Source organism: Lynx rufus, unplaced genomic scaffold, assembly GCF_022079265.1.
Source record: "Lynx rufus isolate CCGP_SWC_20201006 ecotype Redwood Valley unplaced genomic scaffold, mLynRuf1.p SCAF_8, whole genome shotgun sequence".
Lineage (NCBI taxonomy): Eukaryota > Metazoa > Chordata > Mammalia > Carnivora > Felidae > Lynx > Lynx rufus.
This window is the reverse complement of record NW_025814896.1, coordinates 43,591,692-43,613,338: the sequence shown is the minus strand read 5'-3', so window position 1 is coordinate 43,613,338 and position 21,647 is coordinate 43,591,692. Positions and strand designations below refer to the sequence as shown.

The 21,647-nt window shown below is 43.5% G+C and overlaps 1 protein-coding gene across 5 annotated transcripts in view; it reads left to right on the top strand.

Moving 5' to 3' along the window:
• DZANK1 (double zinc ribbon and ankyrin repeat domains 1) overlaps positions 1-21,255 on the top strand; it is a 69,401-nt gene extending 48,146 nt beyond the window's left edge. For 3 of the 5 annotated variants that reach the window (XM_047069723.1, XM_047069720.1, XM_047069718.1), the window contains exons 10-20: positions 669-795; positions 1,618-1,778; positions 3,128-3,335; positions 7,251-7,354; positions 9,305-9,379; positions 11,219-11,315; positions 11,769-11,866; positions 15,763-15,843; positions 16,342-16,469; positions 20,538-20,612; positions 21,052-21,255. In XM_047069723.1, coding sequence (XP_046925679.1) covers positions 669-795; positions 1,618-1,778; positions 3,128-3,335; positions 7,251-7,354; positions 9,305-9,379; positions 11,219-11,315; positions 11,769-11,866; positions 15,763-15,843; positions 16,342-16,469; positions 20,538-20,612; positions 21,052-21,175 — 1,278 coding nt within the window. In that variant the 3' untranslated portion in view covers positions 21,176-21,255. The remainder of the gene's footprint in view (positions 1-668; positions 796-1,617; positions 1,779-3,127; positions 3,336-7,250; positions 7,355-9,304; positions 9,380-11,218; positions 11,316-11,768; positions 11,867-15,762; positions 15,844-16,341; positions 16,470-20,537; positions 20,613-21,051) is intronic. The other 2 variants (XM_047069724.1, XM_047069719.1) reach the window with 1 other exon arrangement.
• The last annotated feature ends 392 nt before the right edge of the window (positions 21,256-21,647 follow it).

Below are 21,647 nucleotides of genomic sequence, written 5' to 3'. Positions count from 1 at the left end.
GAGAGGGAGACACAGAATCGGAAACAGGCTCCAGGCTCTGAGCCATCAGCCCAGAGCCCGACGCGGGGCTCGAACTCACGGACCGCGAGATCGTGACCTGGCTGAAGTCGGACGCTTAACCGACTGCGCCACCCAGGCGCCCCTCTTTTTTTTTTTTAATGCTTATTTATTTTGAGAGAGAGAGAGAATGCACATGAGTGGGGGGGAGGGGCAGAGAGGGAAGGAGGGAGAGAATCCCAAACAGGCTCTGTTCTGCCAGTGCAGAGCCCAATGTGGGGCTTGATCTCATAAACGGTGAGGCCATGACCTGAGCTGAAATCAAGAGTTGGATGTCTGTCTAACTGACGGAGCCACCTGGGTGCCCCATACATTCTTTCTTTAAAAATGTTGTCATAGTAAATCAGGAGGAGGCTTACCATGTTTGGTATTAAAGATACTGAGGAATATCAAGATGCACGAGCCACTGGTTTCATCTATTTGCTGTGAAGTAATATGTCCTCTTTGTACTAATGTATTCATTAGTGAAGCTTATCATAGTTTTATTCTTTGGGGCAAAAATACCTTATTTCCAGGGTTTGCATTGATCTGGGGATTTTTTTTCTGGATTCAGAGGGGGATTGCAGAATCTAGTATTGATGCCTATTGATAAATGCCATTGCATTCAGCAGCCCATGCGCAGTGGAGATAAAGCCCCTCCTCCCCCCACTCAGAAAGGGGAGACCATTTCCTGCTCCAAGTGTGGTCGCAGGAATCGCCCGGAAGCTTGCTTCTGTGACTGGTGTGGAGCCACGGTGGGTATTTTAAATCTGAGTTTCTTGGTGCTGAGGCTTCACCACCACCCTAGAGAGGCCCAGCTCCTCCTCTTCCCCTGCCCTACAGAAATCACTCCTTGCGATTTGAAGACTACCACCTATTTACCTAAGACTCCGGAGACAGAGATACTTCTCTTAAATTGAGAAAGCTCTGTCATTGCTGTTTCTTTGAGGTTAAACTTTTCCTATTTCTATTTGACTATTGGTATTTCTTTTATGAATTATCTGCTTACTTTTCTAATAAAACACTCAAAGTCATTTATTCAAATAAGCGTTGCATGTAAATAATACAAAAGGTTTCGTGTGAAGGGTTAGTCTCCCTTCTCATCCCAGGCCTATAGAGCCTATCCCCAGAAGCAGTCACCGTCACCTAGTGTCTGAGTGTTCTTTGAGCCGTTCAGTGTGCTAATAAGTAAACTGGTAGTTTACTATGAACACTGGCTCAGTTCTTTTCACCTAGCAATATATCTTATTTGTAGCCTCTCATTCTTTTCAGTGGTTCCGTAATATACCACTTTCTGTATATACCATGATATATTGAGGCCATCCCCTATTGCTGGACATTTAGATGGTTTCCAATTATTTTCTCTAAAACCACAATCCTGTGGGGAATGGTCTTAAATATACTTGCTTTGTGTAATTGTTCATCTGTAGGACAAAGTCTAGAAGGTAGACTTGGGGTCAGGGGAATAGGCATATGTTATTTTGATGGTTGGAGATTGTATGGTATGAGAATAACTTACATGGAAAAATTAGGACTCTAATATTTATGAAGATGTAAAAATATTTTCTATCCTCTAGCCAGGCATTTCTGCCTGCTACTCTGTTTGCCCCAAATGTGGGGCCAGCAATCACCCATCTGCCCGATTCTGTGGTTCCTGTGGTATTTATGTGAAGTCCTTGGCAAGACTTAGCATGGATAACAACCTGGCTCTTGCCGCTGGAGAACTTCGCCCTTTTGCTGAGGTGAGGGCTCCACTGTAGTAAGAGCTGGTGCCTGGGGAAGAGCTTAGGACTCTGAATTTGTGTTCTCTACCTTGGGGATCAACCTGGGGAGAGAGAGCCAAAATACAGACTTTTCACATGGATTTTCAACTAGGTGTGTAAGTAAATTCAACCAATTCAAGTTTTCAACACTCAAGTGATTTCGTCTGCATTCAAAGATCTAAGGGTTTATCTGTAGTAGATTGAGATCTAATTGCATTTGGAAGACTAATAAAAATAATGTAAGTTGACATAATGTCATGAAGGAGAAGTGGATTTAAAATACATGAGACAGAAAAAAAGTAAAATAAATACATGAGACAGAATGTCCTTCTCGTGCATTTCTCATGAGGCATACTAGGAACGTTGCTCCCATTGTTTTAAGTTTTAGAAAACTTGTATCAGGTATATGAAATAGCTGCTGCTATTTAAAACAACTGCATATAGTTTAAGGAAAATCTTACAGGGTTATTTTCAGAATGACTTAATCTCTAACCAGCTTGATATTAGCCTTTTGTGAATTTCTCTAAGCTAGATGAAGACTTTTCAGGTTTCTTTTTAGCTCTTCATTAGAAGAATGTGAAGATTGGTAGTCCTTAGAATGCACATGCACTCAGTAATTTTGCATTCATTTTTAGGGAGTTCATGGCCTTCTTAACCCAGACTGAGACTTATGGATCCTGGGAGTGTCAGTAGCCCATATTGACACCTTTGTGCAAATGAGACCAAGCGTTCTTTCTTCAAGACACTAGACTGCCATCTGTTGGAAACTGATTGTAATATACTAATTTTCTTAGACATTTTCTTCCACCTACCAGAAAAACTGTCCTAATAAATTTGCAAATATATGATGCCTACCATGTGAATCTTAGCTCATTAGATGCAGTGATGTTGTGCAGTACACAACCTACACAACCTTACATGATGGTCCTCTCAAGTTCCCATGTCCAGATGCAGGAGTGCCTCAGAGAAAATACCGGTCCCCAGTAGTTGAGTGTGGATGAGTAGTAACTCCATTGGATTGTAGAACTGAGAGGATAGATTTCTTTAGGGCCTCGGGCAGCAAGACAGGGAATATTAGTTTAGTTGATTTGTTGAGTTTGAGATAGTAAATGGCCAAGCAGAAGAGGCTGGCTTTATGGGTCAGGCTGGGAGTTCCTGGGAGAGACAGACCAAGGAAGGTGAGGCAAGGGCTGAAAACCTCTTTTTAGTTCAGAGTACAGTTTCTTGGAGATATTTTTTACTTCTGATTAGAATTCTTTTCTATAAGTAATTATGAAGAATTAATGAAATTATATTCTAGTATTTTATGTTTTCTGCCTTGCTCATAGCCCCGATCTGCCTGGCAGTCCCTAAATGTTCCTTTGCTCAGACCTGAGGCTGGGACTCGGAAGGACGTGGGCACACAGACTACTGGCCTGTTCTACCCATCTGGTGCACTACTAGCCAAAAAGGAACTGGAAATGGCTTCTCAAAAGCAGAGGCAGGAGAAAATGAGTGACCATAAACCTCTCCTCACAGCTGTCAGCCCAGGAAGAGGTGAGAGAAAAAGTACACTTTCTTGTCAGGAGGGAATTCCCTCTTTCTCTGAAAGAAAACTGCATTTTTTTTTTCTTCCTTTAGCTTTATTTCTATGCATAAGTAAATCCCTTTGGGGCGCCTGGGTGTCTCAGTCGGTTAAAGCATCCTACTTCAGTTCAGGTCATGATCTCACGGTTTGTGAGTGCAAGCCCTGCATCAGGCTTTCTGCTGTCAGCACAGAGCCCACTTCAGATCCTCTGTCTCCCGCTCTCTCTGCCCCTCCCCCACACCTCTCCTAAAAAACAAACATTAAAAAGAAAGAAGTGGGGTGCCTGTGTGGCATCCAACTTTGGCTCAGGTCATGATGGCATGATTCGTGACTTCGAGCCCCACGCCGGGCACTCTGCTGTCAGCTCAGAGCCTGCTTTGGATCCTTTGTCCCCTTCTCTCTCTGCCCCTCCCCCACTGGTTCTCTCTCTGTTTCTCTCAAAATAAATAAATTAATTAAAAAAAAAAAAAGTAAATGGGGCTCCTGGGTGGCTCAGTCTGGTAAGCGTCCGATTTTAGCTCAGATCATGATCTCACAGTTTGTGGGTTCGAGCCTTGTGTCGAGCTCTATGCTGACAGCTCAGAGCTTGGAGCCTGCTTGGAATTCTGTGTCTCCCTCTCTCTCTGCCCCTTCCCTGCTCATGCTCTCTCTCTCAAAAATAAATAAACATTAAAAATAAATGAATGAATGGATAAATGAATGAATGAATGAATGAAGTAAATCCCTTGGGGTGCCTGGGTGGCTCAGTCGGTTGAGTGTCTGACTTTGGCTCAGGTCATGATCTCACGGTCCGTGAGTTCTAGCCCCGCATTGGGCTCTGTGCTGACAGCTCGGAGCCTGAAGCCTGCTTCAGATCCTGTGTCTTCCTCTCTCTCTACTTCTCCCCTGCTCATGCTCTGTCTCTCTCTCAAAATAATAAATAAACATTAAAAAAAAAAAAGTAAATTCCATCGTTTTTCTTTAGGTAATTTTCCTTTGTATTATAGCTCTTCCTTAAACTTTTAGTACTCTGATGTTTTGACTCATAGCCCCATCATCTAGTTTGTAAATCAAATAGCACATATGGATTGCAACTATGATGGTAGAAATGTTGTTAGTCTGTGTCATTATTGCTCTCTGCCAATATCTCTCTCTTTTTACTGTTCTAAAATTCACATAACGAAATTCACCATTTTGACCATTTTGAAGTGTACAATTCAGTGATAGTACATTAGCAGCAGTATAGAAACATTACCACATCCAGAACATTTTCATCACCCCAAAAGTAGTCCTGATACTCTTTTTTGTAACCACTGCTCACATCTCCTGACCCAGGTGCCTGGCAACCACAAATATACTTCCTGTTTTTTATTTAAAAAATTTTTTTTAATGTTTATTATTTATTTTTGAGAGACAGAGAGAGACAGAGTGCAAGTTAGGGAGAGGCAGAGAGAGAGGGAGACACAGAATCCGAAGCAAGCTGCAGACTCTGAGCTGTCAGCACAGAGCCCGACGTGGGGCTCGAACTCATGAACCGTGAGATCATGACCTGAGCCAAAGTCGGATGCCTAACCAACTGAACCACCCAGGCACCGCTTTCTGTTTTTATAAATTAGCCTGTTCTGAACATTTCCTGTAAATGCGTCTCCTGCTTGCCCACAAGAAACCAGAAATCCAGACTCTTGTGACATCTCCCAAGTATTAAATGGTGGCAGTTAGTGAATTCAAGTGTGTTTAAACCCTGTGCAGACTGTAGAAGGGCACAAGGGAGTTTTTGGAATGATGGAAATGTTCTATGTTTTGATTGGGATGCATATGCTTGCTGGAATTCAAACCATATACTTAAAAGTTATCTCAATAGGGTTAATTTTAATAGAATAAAATAGGAGTGGCTGGGTGGCTCAGTTGGTTGAGCGTCCAACTCTTGATTTCGGCTCAGATCATGATCTCACGGTTCATGAGTTCGAACCCCACGCTGGGCTCTGGGCTGACAGCACAGGACCTGCTTGAGATTCTCCCTTTCTCTCTATCCCTCCACTGCTTGCACTCTGCCTTTGTCAAAAATGAATAAATACACTTTTAAAAAAGATCTATATTTTAATCAATAGGGCAACTATTCAAAAAGAATACCAAGGAATACAGCTAAAAAGCTAATGGGAAAATTTAAATATAATTCTAAAAAGTATTCAAGTTACCCCCCAAAAAACCCCAGGAAAATAGGAACAAAGAAAACAAAACAAATGGGAAAAGTATAAATCAAATAATAAAATGGTAAGTCAAAACCAAAACATATCAATAATTACATTTAATTTTGTGGACTGAACATTTCATTAGAAGGTAGCAATTGTCATCATGCGTTTTGAAAAAACGAAAAAACAGGGGATCCTGGGTGGCTCAGTTGGTTAAGCATCCAACTCTTGATCTCAGCTCAGGTCTTGATCTCAGGGTCATGAGTTCAAGTGCCACACTGGGGCTCCATGCCAAAAGAAAAAAAAAAAAAAAAAACAACTCTGTGCAAGCCATAGACAAGACCTAACTATGTAGAGTAAAAGTAAATATATAGTAAAAAACACGCTTGCTGAAATTCAAACTGTATGCTTAAAAGTTATGCCTCGGGGCGCCTGGGTGGCTCAGTTGGCAGGGCATCCAACTTCAGCTCAGGTCATGATCTCACGGTTCATGAGTTCAAGCCCCGCATCAGGCTCTGTGCTGACAGCTCCAAGCCTGGAGCCTGCTTCGGATTCTGTGTCTCCCTGTCTCTCTGCCCCTCCCCCACTTGCACTCTGTCTCTCTTTCATAAATAAATAAATGTAAAAAAAAAAAGTTAAAAAAAAGTTATGTCTCAAAAGGGTTAATTTTATTTTATTTTATTTTTTATTTTTTTATTTTTTTCCACTCGTTTAATTCTACCATTTATTTTTTTTCTTTTTTTTTTTATTATGAAGTTTATTGTCAAATTGGTTTCCATACAACATCCAGTTCACATCCCAACAGGTGCCCTCAATACCCATCACCCACCCACCCCTCCCTCCCACCCCCCATAAACCCTCAGTTTGTTCTCAGTTTTTAGGAGTCTTTTATGTTTTGGCTCCCTCCCTCTCTAACCATTTTTTTTTCTCCCCCTCCCCCATGGTCTTCTATTAAGTTTCTCAGGATCCACATAGGAGTGAAAACATATGGAATCTGTCCTTCTCTGTATGACTTATTTCACTTAGCATAACACTCTACAGTTCCATCCATGTTGCTACAAAAGGCCATATTTCATTCTTTCTCATTGCCACATAGCATTCCATTGTGTATATAAACCACAATTTCTTTATCCATTCGTCAGTTGATGGACATTTAGGCTCTTTCCACAATTTGGCTATTGTTGAGAGTGCTGCTATAAACATTGGGGTACAAGTGCCCCTATGCATCAGTACTCCTGTATCCCTTGGGTAAATTCCTAGCAGTGCTACTGCTGGGTCATAGGGTAGGTCTTCAATATGGTTAATTTTAAAAGAATAAAATAGGGGGTGCCTGGGTGGCTCAGTCGGTTGAGCATCTGACTCTTGATTTCAGCTAAGGTCATGATCTCATGGTTCATGAGTACAAGCCTTGTGTTGGACTCTGTGCTGACAGTATGGAGCCTGCTTGGGATTCTCTGTCTCCCTCTCTCTCTTTTCAAAATATGTTCTTTTGATATTCTGTACTATTCTGTGATTAATCATGTCTAATTAAAAAAAAAAGCTGGGAAAAAAATGGAACTTATTCTAGTACATAGTCAAGGTTCAGTAAGCCAAACCATCACAAAATTTGACCAAACAAAATAATAACCTCTCTGAGTATGCATGTTGCAAACTAGCATTTTTCTTTCTTGGCTTCAGAAGAATTATCCACGTGGATGGGTTTCTCTTTTTCTTTAGGGTACTGGAGAAAACAGTTGGATCATATCTCTGCTCACCTCAGGTCTTATGCTCAGAACAACCCTGAGTTCAGGGCTTTGATTGCAGAACCCAGAATGGGAAAGGTGGGTGAGCTCTGACTGGAATTTCCACACCAGAGCATCGCATGGGGTCAGGCTGCAGTTCCCCTCCACTGACTTCACCTGAAATCGCACTTTGCTTGGCTCCTTTCCCTTTCCTGTCCTGCTTTCCACACTTCTTTACTGCCCTCCCCTACAAGCACGGCCTCAATAAATCACCTGTGCATGAAACTTGTCTCAGGGTCTGCTTCTGGGCACCTGACCTAAGCAAGGTAAAATAGTAAATTGTGAACCATCCATGCTTTTACATTCCACGTGCTATGGAGATTCTTGTGGTCAGAGCTAAAAGACCCAGAAGAGTTTAGTCTAGCCAAATTGCACACTGAAATCCATTCTGTATTAGCAGCAGTAGTGATCATAACAGTTGCCGTTTAATGATGCACTCACTATGTGCGTTATGTTCATCGATCTGTAGCGCTCATAACAAACCTACAAGGTAGGGATATTACCTTTGTGGCCGCTTTTAATAATGGCCACAAATTCTTTGATAGTTTTCCCTGCAAAGGGCAGAGTCCCTGTCCCCTGTGGACGGGTGGGAGGACTTATGGCAGTTGGGCTAATAACTGAGTGCAGTGGCAGTGATGCCATGGGACTCTCAGGGTGTGGTCCTCTTACTTGGCACACTCACCTTCAACACTCCTTCTTGGAGCCCAGCCACCCTGCTGTGAGAAGCCCAAGCCCCATGGTGTGGCCACGTGTAGGTGCACCGTCTGCAGCCCTAGCTGAACCCGGGCCTGGAGTCATCATCCTGGGTCAGGAGCCAGGCAGACGAGTGATGAGAGCCTGGGTCATTCCAGCCTCCAAACATGCAGCCACCTTCTAGCCATTTGAGTTTTCCCAGCTGAGGTGGCAGATGTGTCGAGACAAGACCATCTGTCCCCTCTGTGTCCTGTGGGAAGCCACAAACTTAATAAAATGGTCGTTCAGTGCCACTAAGTTTGAGGTGGCTTTTTACACTGCAGTAGATAATCAGAACAAGCCTTATTTTTGACACCCAGGAAAACTGGCTCAAAGAGCTTTGGTGACCTGCCCAGGACTGCACTGTTGGGTCTTTTGGGGGATTCCAGATTTGAAGCCCCATGCTCTTTCTCTGGCATTATACCACCACTGTAAGAGACAGCTCTGTGAGAAGACCTCTTCTGTTTGTCAGAACACTAGAAGGAATCTTTAGAAATCAGCCTGTTTGATCCTCTACCACCAAATTGGCCAACATTGAAACTATTTCATTGTCAAGTAGTGCTTAGTTTCCCTTGATAATGTTTTGGGGGTGTATTCATTCTCTCGCCTAATCCAGGGGTCTGCAAACTATAGCCTGTGGGGCAAATTAGGCCCATTACTCAGTTTTACAAAGCGAGTTTTATTGGATCACGGCTGTACTAATTTGTTTACTTACTGTCCATGACTGCCTTTGTGCTACAATGGCAATGACCCACAAAACCTCAACTACTTACTATCTAATCCTTAAAGAATTTGTTGACCCCTGTTTGAGACAAATTCCTCCTGCTGCTTACAGAGAAAGCTTGTCAACTATGATGCTTGGCTCTTGATTGACAAGGCCTGGCTCCTCCAGACACCCAGCTGACGACATCCAGCCAGGTGGCTTGATTAAACTTAATGTGTGTTTCTTGCAGAGAATATAAATTTGGGTCTTTCTTATCCATTCTGGCAGTCTCTGCTCTTTGATGGGAACATTAATTTCATTCATTTACAATTAGTGGAATTATAGCTATAGCTGGATTTGTGTCTGCTGTTTTGCTACTTGTATTATATCTTACTTAGGTTTTGTTCCATTGTTTCTCTTTTCCTGCCTTCTTTTGAGTTAATTAAATGTTTGGTTAAATTTACGGTTTAACATCTCAGGATTTCTTGGCTGTTGCTCAGGACATTAAGTCCCACATGCATGGTTGTGAATTTTCTCTAACGGTTTTTTAAAAGCTTATCTCTGCTACTGTCCATGAAGATGGCTATGAAGTTAGCATCCAGCTGAATTATATTCAAGTATCAAACAAGGTGCGTAAGACTTTCAGAAACTGTTCATCTGAAAATTGACTGAGCTAGTAAATTGTAGCCTATAGTCTATTGAAATGCTTCTGGGTAACCCATGGAAGACATAAGTTTCAAATATTATAAAACTTGACTAAAGGCCAGTAATTTCATAGGATTAGGTAAATAACTGTGCTAAACCTCAGAGAAGTCAGGTTTCAGGCACATAAAGATGTAGTAAGAGTAGGAATTACTGTCGACCCTATCGGTCCTGTGGTTCTCAGGCTTTTTTATACTCACTGAAGTCTGGGTGTGGATGAAAGACCAACAAAAATGTTTGCCTGTTTGTACTTTCACCTATTTGCCTATAATAAATAAGCCAAATTTTGTGGCTATGTCTCTCTTGATCTGCCTCCTTATATGGTGATTGCAACTTCGCTACAGAGCCTTTAATGTGTGGCAAACATTAATTGATTCATACTGGCAGCTTTAGTTTCATTGGGCAAGAAATCAGAATATACAAAAGAATAATGAATGGATTGAGAAGGTGGATGAAGAAGGCCAGGAAAAGCAGGGGAACTAGCATTTATCAGGCCCTGGCCATATGCCCAGTAGGGAGCTAGCAGTGTCTTTAAAATGAAGACAGACATATGGGCACTGCCTAACTCAGAGGCTGGGAGTGTGCAGTGGGCTGACCCACAAAAGTGCTGTGAATTCAAGTAAAGTGCTAAATGCCATGTTTTCAGTTGTGTGGCCAGAGCAGAGCTTGGGTCAGAGAGGTACTTGAGGAGAAGGGGAGTGAGGGACATGAGACAGGGAAGGGGCTGAGTGGTCACACATAAATTTTGGCTTTAGCCTGATCCACGAGGAGCTCTGAAATGTGGGTCACACCACGAAGTTGTCCCAACTGAGGCAAGAAAAGGAGGGCTGTAACTTCTAGGGTAAGGCAGCACCCATCTCTGGAGGCAGTTGGCCAGAGAAGGGAGTCAGCTGTGAGCTGTTAGCAGTCAACCCAGCAGCTGGGAGGGGTATGCTGATCAGTTAGGGGTATGCTTTGGGTGGGCACTGAGAGCATATATAACATGCTATCAAGTAGAAGTGGAGTAATTATCTTCGGGTTTAATATGTGTTTTTTCTTAACCTGTGTGTTCTAGTGTTGAGGAAGTAGCAGGTGGTTCCCTGTGGCGGGAGAGGCAACCAGGTGAGGGTGGGGCAGGATGCCACACTGTGGAATCAGTCCAGGTGGATATAGAATTCCAGGTCTGGACCATGTATCATCTATCCTAACTTTATAGGCCTCCATTTTACCTCATTTTACTTTCACAGTATCCCTTTGGGGTAGGCCATAATATTTCCACTTTACAGGTAAAGAACCTGAGGTTCAGAGAAATTAAGCAACTTGCTTCTTCTAAGGTCCCTAAACTAGTAAGTAATAGAACCAGGATTCAAACTCTGTGGCTCGAGTCTCCCCATGATGTCACCTAATTCCAAGATACAGAAGGGTTTTAAGCAGGGAAAGGACACCAGTACTTACACAGTTTAGAAAGATGACTGGGGCAGCCACATGGAAAGTGGGCTGGCAGGAACCTGTTGGGATGCCCTTGGAGTGATCCTGGCATATGAAAAGGGGCTGTGGCTGTAACAACAGAGAAGAAGGGCTGCACTGAGGAGCCGTTTAAGAGGCAAAGTGGACAAAACATTACAGGGAGGGGAGGAGGTGTCAGGAAGGATGTCCAGGTTCAAGCTTGACTGTGTAGCTAAAGCTGTCATTAACAAAGAGAGGAACAGGTTAGCAGGGAGATTGTTCCTTCTGTGGGGACACAGCAACCTTGTCATTCATGGTGACTAATTGTTTTCATTGTCCAGAACCTTTACCGCAGCAAGGCTGTGGATTTCAGCAGCCACTTCCTGAGCAGTGTCACTGAGGGTGGTAATGGGCCATTTGGCAGCAGGTCCAGCCTGGGTGAGTTGTACCCTTATGGTGACTTTAAAACAATTGACCAGGAACACATTGACCTGGCAAGGATGGCAGGGAATTGCTTATAGTTTTCCAGCCCAACCATGCATCTCACTGTAATGTTCCAACCATTTTATTCTTCTGGCTTCTCTGAAGTCAGGGGTGAGATTTTTCAAGTCTTTCACAGGGCTTGGGGAGATAGGTTGTGTGGGGGGGTGTTCTTTGGTGCCTATAAACTGTAGTCCCTTTTATTCCTTCCTTCCCACTCATCCTCTGGTCTTAGTCTGGGATGAATGGCTCCAGGAGTCCTTCTTGTGAAGTTCAATCAAGTAGAAATTTCTATAAAAGCCATTTTATTCTTCTGACCTCTTGAGGGGCACAATAGTAGGATAGGTCTATATTATTTGTGGGGAGTGGCGGGGGGACATTGTTTTGGTCCTCAACTCTTTGTCATTCCAGTGAGCAACTACAGCCAGAGCACCTCCGATACCACTGAAAACGTCAAGAGGGCAAAGAATTTCAAGACCAAAACATTTCAAGAAAAGGAGCAGCTCACAGTAAGTGTACTCCTTTGTCCTCACAGCTGTCTTCTTAGGCCTATCTGTTTAATGTTTTACTTTGAGATTTTTTAAATGGAGAAATACTTTTTCATTTTCTGTGCCTTTTTTGGGTATATTTTTTATTTTATGGAATTCTTTAAAATATGTCAAGATTATTAATTAGAATTAAAGTTCTCATCAGTTTCCTGAATCACCTCTGTTTCCTCTGGGGTCAATTCTGTCTGTCCATCTTTCTCTGTCTTGTTTTTGGTTGGTCTCAAATAAGTGATGATCTGTGGTTGCCAGGTCATGTTGACAAGTGAAGGGCTAGTTTGCGTAGTGCCAGTGCTTGCCCTGGGTGTGTGGGCCTGAGGTGCCTATTGGGGGGGATGGGCATGCTGTCTCCCTGGAGAGTGTTTGGGCAGAACACAAGAAATTTCCTTGGGGTCCCCTAAGTTGCCTTCCCCCTAGAGGTGAGTCTGTGCTGTGAAGGGCTCTAGAGTGTTTCATTCCTGGATGGGGCTCTTTTTATTTCCTTGCTCTCCTTCCATCTATGTTGTCATAGAGGTCTGGGCTCTGGCCTTCCTGGGCCCAGTACTCCCAGGAGAACTCTTTGTTAGGCAAATAATTAACGCTCTGGAAAATAGTTATCAGGGTTTAAGCAGAGAGCACAGGAGAGAGGGGAGGACATCACCCAGCTCAGCCCTTTCCTAAAATGCTCATGAATCCAGCCTGCACCCAACACCTGCCCTCCTTGTTGATTAACTCAGCTTCTTCAGGGCTTCCTGGAGGAAACACACTCATATGTCTGGTGTCTTCAACTGCTTTTTCTTTGCTTTGATTTCCCTCTCAGTCAGATTCCACCTACTTTCAGTCTTTGGAATTTCTCACGATTACTGATCCACTGATGGCACTCTTCCAGTTTCCCACAGCTGTTAGAGTTTTGTTCTTCAAAAATATAGAGCATTAACATTTTAACGGGAGCTTTGGAGAAAGAGACAGTGGGTGCCCTTGTTCAGTCCACCACCTTGCCTTTCATTTGGTCCTCTTTGGCTGCAGTAGGAGGACAGATGTGCTTAGCAACAAACCCAAAGCCTGGGTCTCCACCAAGATGGAGATGGGCACAAGTCAGTTCTTCCCTCCTCTTTTCGCGAAGCCAAGCCCTCAGGGCATCCTCAGGGGTGCACATACTGGCGCCCAGATTGTTATCATGAGTTCTACAAAGGCAGGTGATTTCTTGCCTCAACTTGTTTTTTTCCACTACATGCTTTACATGTCATAAACACCAATAAATGTGGGAAGAAGACCTTAGAATTGTATTAACTTTAAAAAAAAATCTATTTCTCCCTGGCCTTGATTTATTTACTTATTTAATTTATTATTTTTTAATTTTTTAATGTTTATTTATTTTTGAGAGAGAGACAGAGTGTGAGCAGGGGAGAAGCAGAGAGAGAGGGAGACACATAATATGAAGCAGGCCCTGGACTCTGAGCTGTCAGCACAGAGCCCAACACGGGGCTTAAACTCACAGACTGCAAGATTATGACCTGAGCTGAGGTCAGACACCTAACCGACTGAGGCACCTAGGCTCCCCATTTACTTATTTTATTTAAATCCAAGTTAAGTTAACATATAGCATAAGAATGATTTCAAGAATAGAATTTAGTGATTCATCACTTACTTATAACACACAGTGCTCGTCCCAGTAAGTGCCCTCTTTAATGTCCATTGCCCACTTAGCCTGTCCCCCCACCCAAGACCTAATAAGCAAACTTCAGTTTGTTCTCTGTATTTAAGAGTCTTTTATGGTTTGTCTAACTCTCTGTTTTTATCTTATTTTTTTGCTTCCCTTCCCCTGTGTTCATCTGTTGTGTTTCTTAAATTCCACATATAAGTGAAATCATATATTGTCTTTCTCTGACTTATTTTGCTTAGCATAATACACTCTAGATCGATCCACATTGTTGCAAAAGGCAAGATTTAATTCTTTTTGATTGCCAAGTAATATTCCATTACATAGATATACCACATCTTCTTTATCCGTTCATCAGTCAATGGACATTTGCTTACTTTTTCCATACTTTTACTTACTCTTTCCATACTTTTGCTATTGTCAATAGTGCTGCTATAAACACTGGGGTCCATGTGCCCCTTTGAATCAGCACTTTTATATCCTTTGGGTAAATACCTAGTAGTGCAGTTGCTGGGTCATAGTTCTATTTTTAATTTTTTGAGGAACCTCCATACTGTTTTCCAATTTGCATTCCCACCAGCAGTGCAAGAGGGTTTGTCTTTTTTTTTTTTTAAGTGTTCTTCTTTCTCTGCATTGTCACCAACATCTGTAGTTGCCTGAATTGTTAATTTTAGCCATAGAACTATATTAACTTGTATCGCTTATGATTCCTCATACTCTTGGCCTTCTCCCAGTTTAAGTATAAAGTTCAATAAACTTTAACAGTTTTCGAGACTCCACCTGCTTATTTTATGTGTGACCTGAATCCCCCATTGTTATGTGCCTTTATTTTCTCATTTGTATTTAGGGGATAAGTATAAGAAAATAATAACAGCATTCAGTGGTTCACTCATTCAGCAGTTATTTTGAGCACACATGCACCAGGCACAGTTTTTGGTGGTAAAAATAAATTGTGAACAAAAGATATAAAAGTCTCATGGGGCACCTGGGTGGCGCAGTCGGTTAAGCGTCTGACTTCAGCCAGGTCACGATCTCGCGGTCCGTGAGTTCGAGCCCCGCGTCGGGCTCTGGGCTGATGGCTCAGAGCCTGGAGCCTGTTTCCGATTCTGTGTCTCCCTCTCTCTCTGCCCCTCCCCCGTTCATGCTCTGTCTCTCTCTGTCCCAAAAATAAATAAACGTTGAAAAAAAAAAGTTGTTTAAAAAAAGATATAAAAGTCTCAGACCTCATGAGGTTGACATTCAAGTGCATTCTAGTATAGTTTTCCATAAGGAATGGAATTCAGCCAGAACAAGTGTGTCCCCCAAGACTGCCTGGGGTTTCACTTGTTAGAGTACATTGTTCCAAGCTAATCACTCTAGAATGGGGGCAGAGGGGACATAGCCTGAACCCGGCATCTTCTCCTGAAAGGCTCAGAGGCTTGACCAATGCCCTCATCTCTGACTTCCCAGAGAGCCAGGAGGGGGGTAGATATTATTTTCACTATGCATACAGGAAACTGGGAATCCCAGAACCATCCCAAGTCACCCTCAGATCCATTGATAGAAACACACTGAAAGTAATGTCTCCAGCTTTCTAGACTGCCTCTTCAACCTTGTGGCAGCCAGCATTTGAAATCCTTTATATAAAGATTGTATATAATGATGAATTTCATCATATTTTGAAAATAGAGAAAAGATAATAAACTCTTCAGATTTCTGATGATAAGTGAGAGCTTTTAACCCCCAAACAAGAGTTGACTTTATCGGTTCACTCATGTGTCGGATGAGTGTGTTTTCTGGATAGTCATACTTAGGCTGATTCTGAACACCTTATATAGCATGCAGGGTGAATTGTAGGATTCACCCGTTTGCTTTTCCTAGGAATATTTGTTTTCCTTTGTAATAAAACTAGTGTGGGGTTTCTGGGTTTTTGTGAGGTTTCTCATTGCATCCCTGTCCTTAATAAGCATAAAATAATGTCCCCAAATATAAAACCTTTCCCAAGACAAGGTTTCAGAGACCAGCAAGCTTTACATTAGCTGGGTTTATTTGTGTTGCTGGCTGTCAAAGATCACACACACGCACTCACGGACACACATGCATGCACTTGCTCACACTCGCCTGTCCCTGGGACTCAGAACTTAACCTTGGAGAGGAGGCATTTGCCTTGAGGGTTGAGTTCACACAAGTGGGGCAGCAATATTTGTGGTGGTGGAAATGACCGTGTTGTATAATCCTACAGCCTGAAAACAGGCTCCTGCTGAAGGAAGTGGGACCGACAGGGGAAGGAAGAGTCTCTGTGATTGAACAGCTGCTCGATGAGGTGAGTACATCCCAAAGAAATCTCTCTGAGGATTTCAGCCTTGTGATTCACCTGTGTCTCTTTCATGTGGAAGTCTTGTTCAGTACTGGGATCATCACAGGGCCATTTCATTTTAAACTGGAAGTGGATTAACTGGCCAGTCCAGAACTTTACATTAATTGTTATTGGTTGCTAGTTTTTATAGCAGAGAAAATATACCGAAAAGTCATATGAGCCCGAATAATGTGCACAAAGGTGGACAGAATCCCTGGTCTGTGACCCCATGTGACCTTCATGTTTCCTAAAGAAGCAAAGTTGTCTGGGTGCCTGCCTTCCTGATGAGGACAGCACAAGTTCTATGGCACCATGACCCGCAGCTCTGTTATAGGTCAGATCTTAGGTTTCCTGATGTTCCTTTCTTTTGATGGAAAGCATATTTGTTACACTTCATAGGACGGCAGGTGGATGCTGCTGAGAGCAGGGCTTTGTGGCAAGTTTGTCCTTTTCCTTATGCTGCAGGGAGCAGATCCCAACTGCAGGGACAGTGAGGAGCGACCCCTTATAACCATGGCTGTTGTGAATAAGCACCACGAAGCGATTCCGGTTCTTGTGCAGAGAGGAGCAGACACCGAGCAGCGGTGGGGACCGTAAGTAAGACACAGTAAAAGGGCAGCCCTGGCAATGTCGCAGCCAGCTGTGACCTCGCACGTGTGCCCTGTTCAATTTGAACCAGTCAGGAACCATTTTTAAACCCATTTGGGCCTTAATCTAGGGAAAACAAAAATTTTTAAATGGACTATTGGATTGCCTGATTTTTTGTAGCTTTTATAAAGGATAAGTTTTGTTAACTCATGAATTTATACTGTTGTGGGGCCGGCAAATCCTTTGCCCTTGGGATGTCAGGTGACATTTTCATCATGATCTGAGCTGTTGGCATCCATAAGAGAGGAGTGGCCCCAGTGTATTCCCTGTGGAAATGTACCCATGAAATTACTGCAGAAAGAAAACCTTATCCGTCTGTCTCTGGGTGCTGACACCCTGGGGGCGAGCCTGCACATGAGAGTTCACCACATGATTTGATGAAGCAGGAGGACGATACCAAGTCCTGTTGGGTGCTTCTGTCATTTCCCTAGTCTCAGGGCTGTCCTGCCTCTTGACTTCTCCCAGCTTCGTGATTCTGTTGTTCTCTTGCAAATTACAGCAAAACCTGGGATAGTGAATAACTTGTTCTGCAAGTGTGCCGCAACATGAGCAAACATTTTTTATAAATTTTAACTTGATAAACTAGTGATGTCTTATGATACGAGTAGTACATGATGCCAGATGTCACATGATCACAACTGAGTTAATGGTTCTTGAAATTCACTTTGATATACAAATGCTTTGGATAACAAGCATGTTGCTGGAACGAATTATGGTCACAAACCAAGATTTTACTGTACTTTGGAAAGGTGGGGTGGAATGTTCCTTGAGGACGAGTTCCATATGTTAATTGCTTATATCCTGCCAAACAAGTTGCCAAACTAGAAGTTCTCCAGGGGTCCTGCAGATATCTGACACTGCTGCCCCCTGAGTTATTTCTGAGACCAGATTGAGGCCCCGTCAGAGCATCATGCAGCCAGCACAGGGGTCTAAGAGTTAAATAGCTTTGCTTCTGGCTTTCTCCGTCTCAAAATTTCCTCTAGTGTTTTTATTAAAAATATATCCCTGTTGGGGCACCTGGGTGGCTCAGTCGTTGGAGTGTTTGACTTCGGCTCAGGTCATGATCTCGCAGTTTGTGGGTTCGAGCCCCGCATCGGGCTCTGTGCTGACAGCTCAGAGCCTGGAGCCTGCTTCGGATTCTGTGTCTCCCTCTCTTTCTGCACCTCTCCTGCTTGCACTCTGTCTCTCTCTCAAAAATAAACAAACATTAAAAAATTGTTTAAAAAATATATATCCCTGGGGCGCCTGGGTGGCTCAGTCGGTTAAGCGTCCGACTTCAGCTCAGGTCACGATCTCGCGGTCTGCGAGTTCGAGCCCCGCGTCGGGCTCTGGGCTGATGGCTCAGAGCCTGGAGCCTGCTTCCGATTCTGTGTCTCCCTCTCTCTCTGCCCCTCCCCCGTTCATGCTGTGTCTCTCTCTGTCTCAAAAATAAATAAACGTTAAAAAAAATTTTTTTTTAAAAATATATATATCCCTGGTAACTTTTCTATGTGTGCTTTTATAAGTTCTGCCCAATAGGACAGCTATATCAAGACATGACCCCTTTTTTAGCAGAATGTTTGGCACACTTGGTATACATATTTAGTGGCTGGCATTTACTTGCTCACCTTTTCAGGATTCACATTCTTCATACTTTGTCAGCTTCTTCATTTACCCACACTCATTATTCATAAAAATAATGTCACCTTGTTAAGGTATACTTTATATTTGCACAAATCAGATAGGCTTTTCTTGGAGCACTTACGTATAATGTATGTGGTTGATACAAAATCTCTTAAGCAGATTTTGAATTGATGCTTATGTATAAGGTGTCCTAGCTTTATGAAAAGTCCAGCTGATGGGGCGCCTGGGTGGCGCAGTCGGTTAAGCGTCCGACTTCAGCCAGGTCACGATCTCGCGGTCCGTGAGTTCGAGCCCCGCGTCAGACTCTGGGCTGATGGCTCAGAGCCTGGAGCCTGTTTCCGATTCTGTGTCTCCCTCTCTCTCTGCCCCTCCCCCGTTCATGCTCTGTCTCTCTCTGTCCCAAAAATAAATAAACATTGAAAAAAAAAATTAAAAAAAAAAAAAGTCCAGCTGAGAGGAAGAAACTACTCTGGACACGGAACAGATTACCTGTTTTTCCTTGGTGTTCCTCAGTTTCCATTCTTGCTTCATTACCATTCTATAAATCGACATTCATCCACACGCAATCCCGTTGCGTCGCTACTAACTTTCTGCTCGTACCATCTGTCTGAACAGTGTGTGATAGCCCGTTGTCTCTCCCACTGCATTAGCCTGGTTAGCAGAGTTTAGCTCCATGGTGGGGGAGGGAGGAAAGCCAGACCAGAAGCCCTCCCTCAAAATAGAGCACAGAGATCTCTTCTTCCATTTTAGTTTATGCCAATAGAAGAAAGCAGATTTTTCCACCAGGAGCCAACTCTGTTAAGTCTGGTTTATAATTGTTAGTTCTAAGTGTTGAGACCTGGGTCAGCCTGGCTTCTGCCCCACAGCTGGACCTCTATAGATCCAGGAACATGACCTCAAGACTCCAACCATTCTACTGCTCTTCATGCACAAGCCATGGAGAGATCTGGCTTTCCTGTAAAAGAGGCTCAGTGAGTTGTTCCTTAGCAAACAAGAATTAGAAAGCTCTTCCCCACCCCCTACCCCGGCCCCCACCCTTACCCCTGCCCCAAGCTTGTTTGGCTAGGGGAAAGAAGCAGTCAAGGTAGTCTCTATGCAAGGTAACTCCTGTCAGGTAGCTCAGTGGGTAGCAGAAAGCCCCGCTTTAGTGTTTCTGTTTCCAATGTTTGTATCTTTCCTACCAGAATACACTCATATTCAACCCAAAGGGATGGCTAAGGCGAAGTATGCATTCTTCACCAAAGCCGATACCTCTTATGGGCAGATTTCACAAACACAGATTCAAGGTCTCACTAGGAGAGGGGCAAAGCAAAGTGCCATTTGCTTTTGGACAACAGCTGCCCTCCTTCACTGGCAGTTTCAAACATTTCATCCCTTAGCTCTGCCCCAGTAGCCAGGAGGGACAAATGTAACCATCAGTCTGTTTCTTAGAGCTTCAACTGAGGAGATTTATTCTATTAGGTAATTCACAATTTACAAAGAAAGAATGTGCCTTCGTCCTCCCTGATACTTAGATTTGAATAAACAGTTTGAGTTGTTTGTGCATTAATAGTAAAGTTTCTTTAAAGTACAAATTCACAGGGGGCGCCTGGATGGCTCAATTGGTTAAGCATCTGACTTCGGCTTAGGTCATGATCTTGCAGTTCGTGGGTTCAAGCCGCACATGGGCTCTGTGCTGACAGCTAAGAGCCTGGAGCCTGCTTCAGATTCTGTGTCTCCCTGTCTCTCTGCCTCTCACCTGCTTGCACTCTGTCTGTCTCTCCCTCTCTAAAAAAATAAACATTAAAAAGAACTTAAAGTACAAATTCACAGAACATCATACTGTACCTGCTGTACAAAACACGTTCTAGAAGGTCTGGTAATATAGTACCAAGCTGTTCAGAGGAACAGATTTGTAGGGTATCACCTCTACTCTGAAGCATGGGGTCCTGATAAGAGGGTATTCCATCAAGTGCCATTGCCATGTTGGAGTTGCGTTGTTTGAGGGGCGGTGTACAAAGTTAGAGTTGGCAGTCACAATTCATTACTTTCAAAAACTGAACCGTGGTTACACAGAAAATCTAACCACGGCACCCCCTCCCCACCTAGTAAATGGAATGCATGTTCTCTCAGTTGAGAGGGAGTCACGAAGGAAGAAGATCATACGTCTTCTCAGGAGATATGGCAACTCCATGAATGTATGCAGGTTCCAATGGTAAATGCCATATAAAGACCCAAGGAACTTGAGTGGTGAAGTGACCAACAGTTGAGCCCTATACTACCAGAGAGAAAGGAAAGATGAAAGGAGGGGGTCAGTGTCATTGGTGTGACTGAGACATCCGTTGTCCGTGTGCCCATAGCATCCTGCATTGCAACTGCTTTAGCAGGATGATTTTCTTCCCCCCAAACAGGCTCCGAAATACAGCTCTTCATGAAGCGACCCTCCTTGGCCTGGCGGGAAGGGAGTGCGTCGCTGCTTTACTGCGGTATGTTCCCGGCCTCTGGGGGAGACTTCTGAGGGCCACAGCGATCCCCCTGCTGACTATGATGATTTCAGAAGGCCCCAGTTCCTGAACAGTTAACTCTGTGAATGGGGGCCACCATCCCACTGTGGGTCCCCAGCACTGAGGGCTTCTAAAAGCACAACGAAAATACCCACACACACACCCAACACACTTGGTTGTAGGACTTTCATGCAATGGGAGCCAATGGCCAGGATTGGCAATTGAATGTGTTGAAATCACAGAGCCCCTCAAAAGGTCTCAGGGTAGAGCCACCCTTGAGAGTTAGAGTCATGGTGGCCTCTTGGGGACGGGTGTAGGAAGGTCTGTCTGGGAGTCTCCCAGACCGGCCTCTGTGTCAGGGAAGAGCCATCCTTGAGTTCAAGCACCTGAGTGCCTCTATTCATGCCTGTTTCCTTGGCAGATGCAATGCAGGCATCCAAAAGAAGAACACGAATGGCCAGACGGCATATGACCTGGCTCTGAAAACTGGGGATGAGGTCATCACCTCACTCTTTGCTGCTAAGCTCGGCCTGGATGACTCTTAGACCCAAGAGCCTGCGCGGGACCTGATTTCAAGAAACCATCCAGCTCTAGCTGTTCTTTGTTTCTTTCTGAGATGTGTTATTTGTGGTTTGGAAATTGAGGTTGAGAGGAACGCATAAGATTTTTTTTTTTTTTAATATGACAGTGTAAGCCACCATGTGGGCATTTCCCAATATGCTCTGGATGGTGACGAATTTAACATATGTTTTGTAAAGGGTCTGTTGCTGCTTATTTTGGAATTTTCTTTAAAATTTATTTTTCAATAGATAATTGCACATGGTTCAAAGCTAAACAGTATGAAGTGTTAAGTAGTAAAAACTCTGCCATCCCTGTCCCACAGCCACCCACGTCCCCTCCTCAGAGGCTGCAATGATACCAGTGTCATCTGCGTCTTTCCAGAAATAGTAGAGGATTATATAAGCACATGTGCGTAATATATGCATATGTACATATAGGGTATGTATAAAATACAAA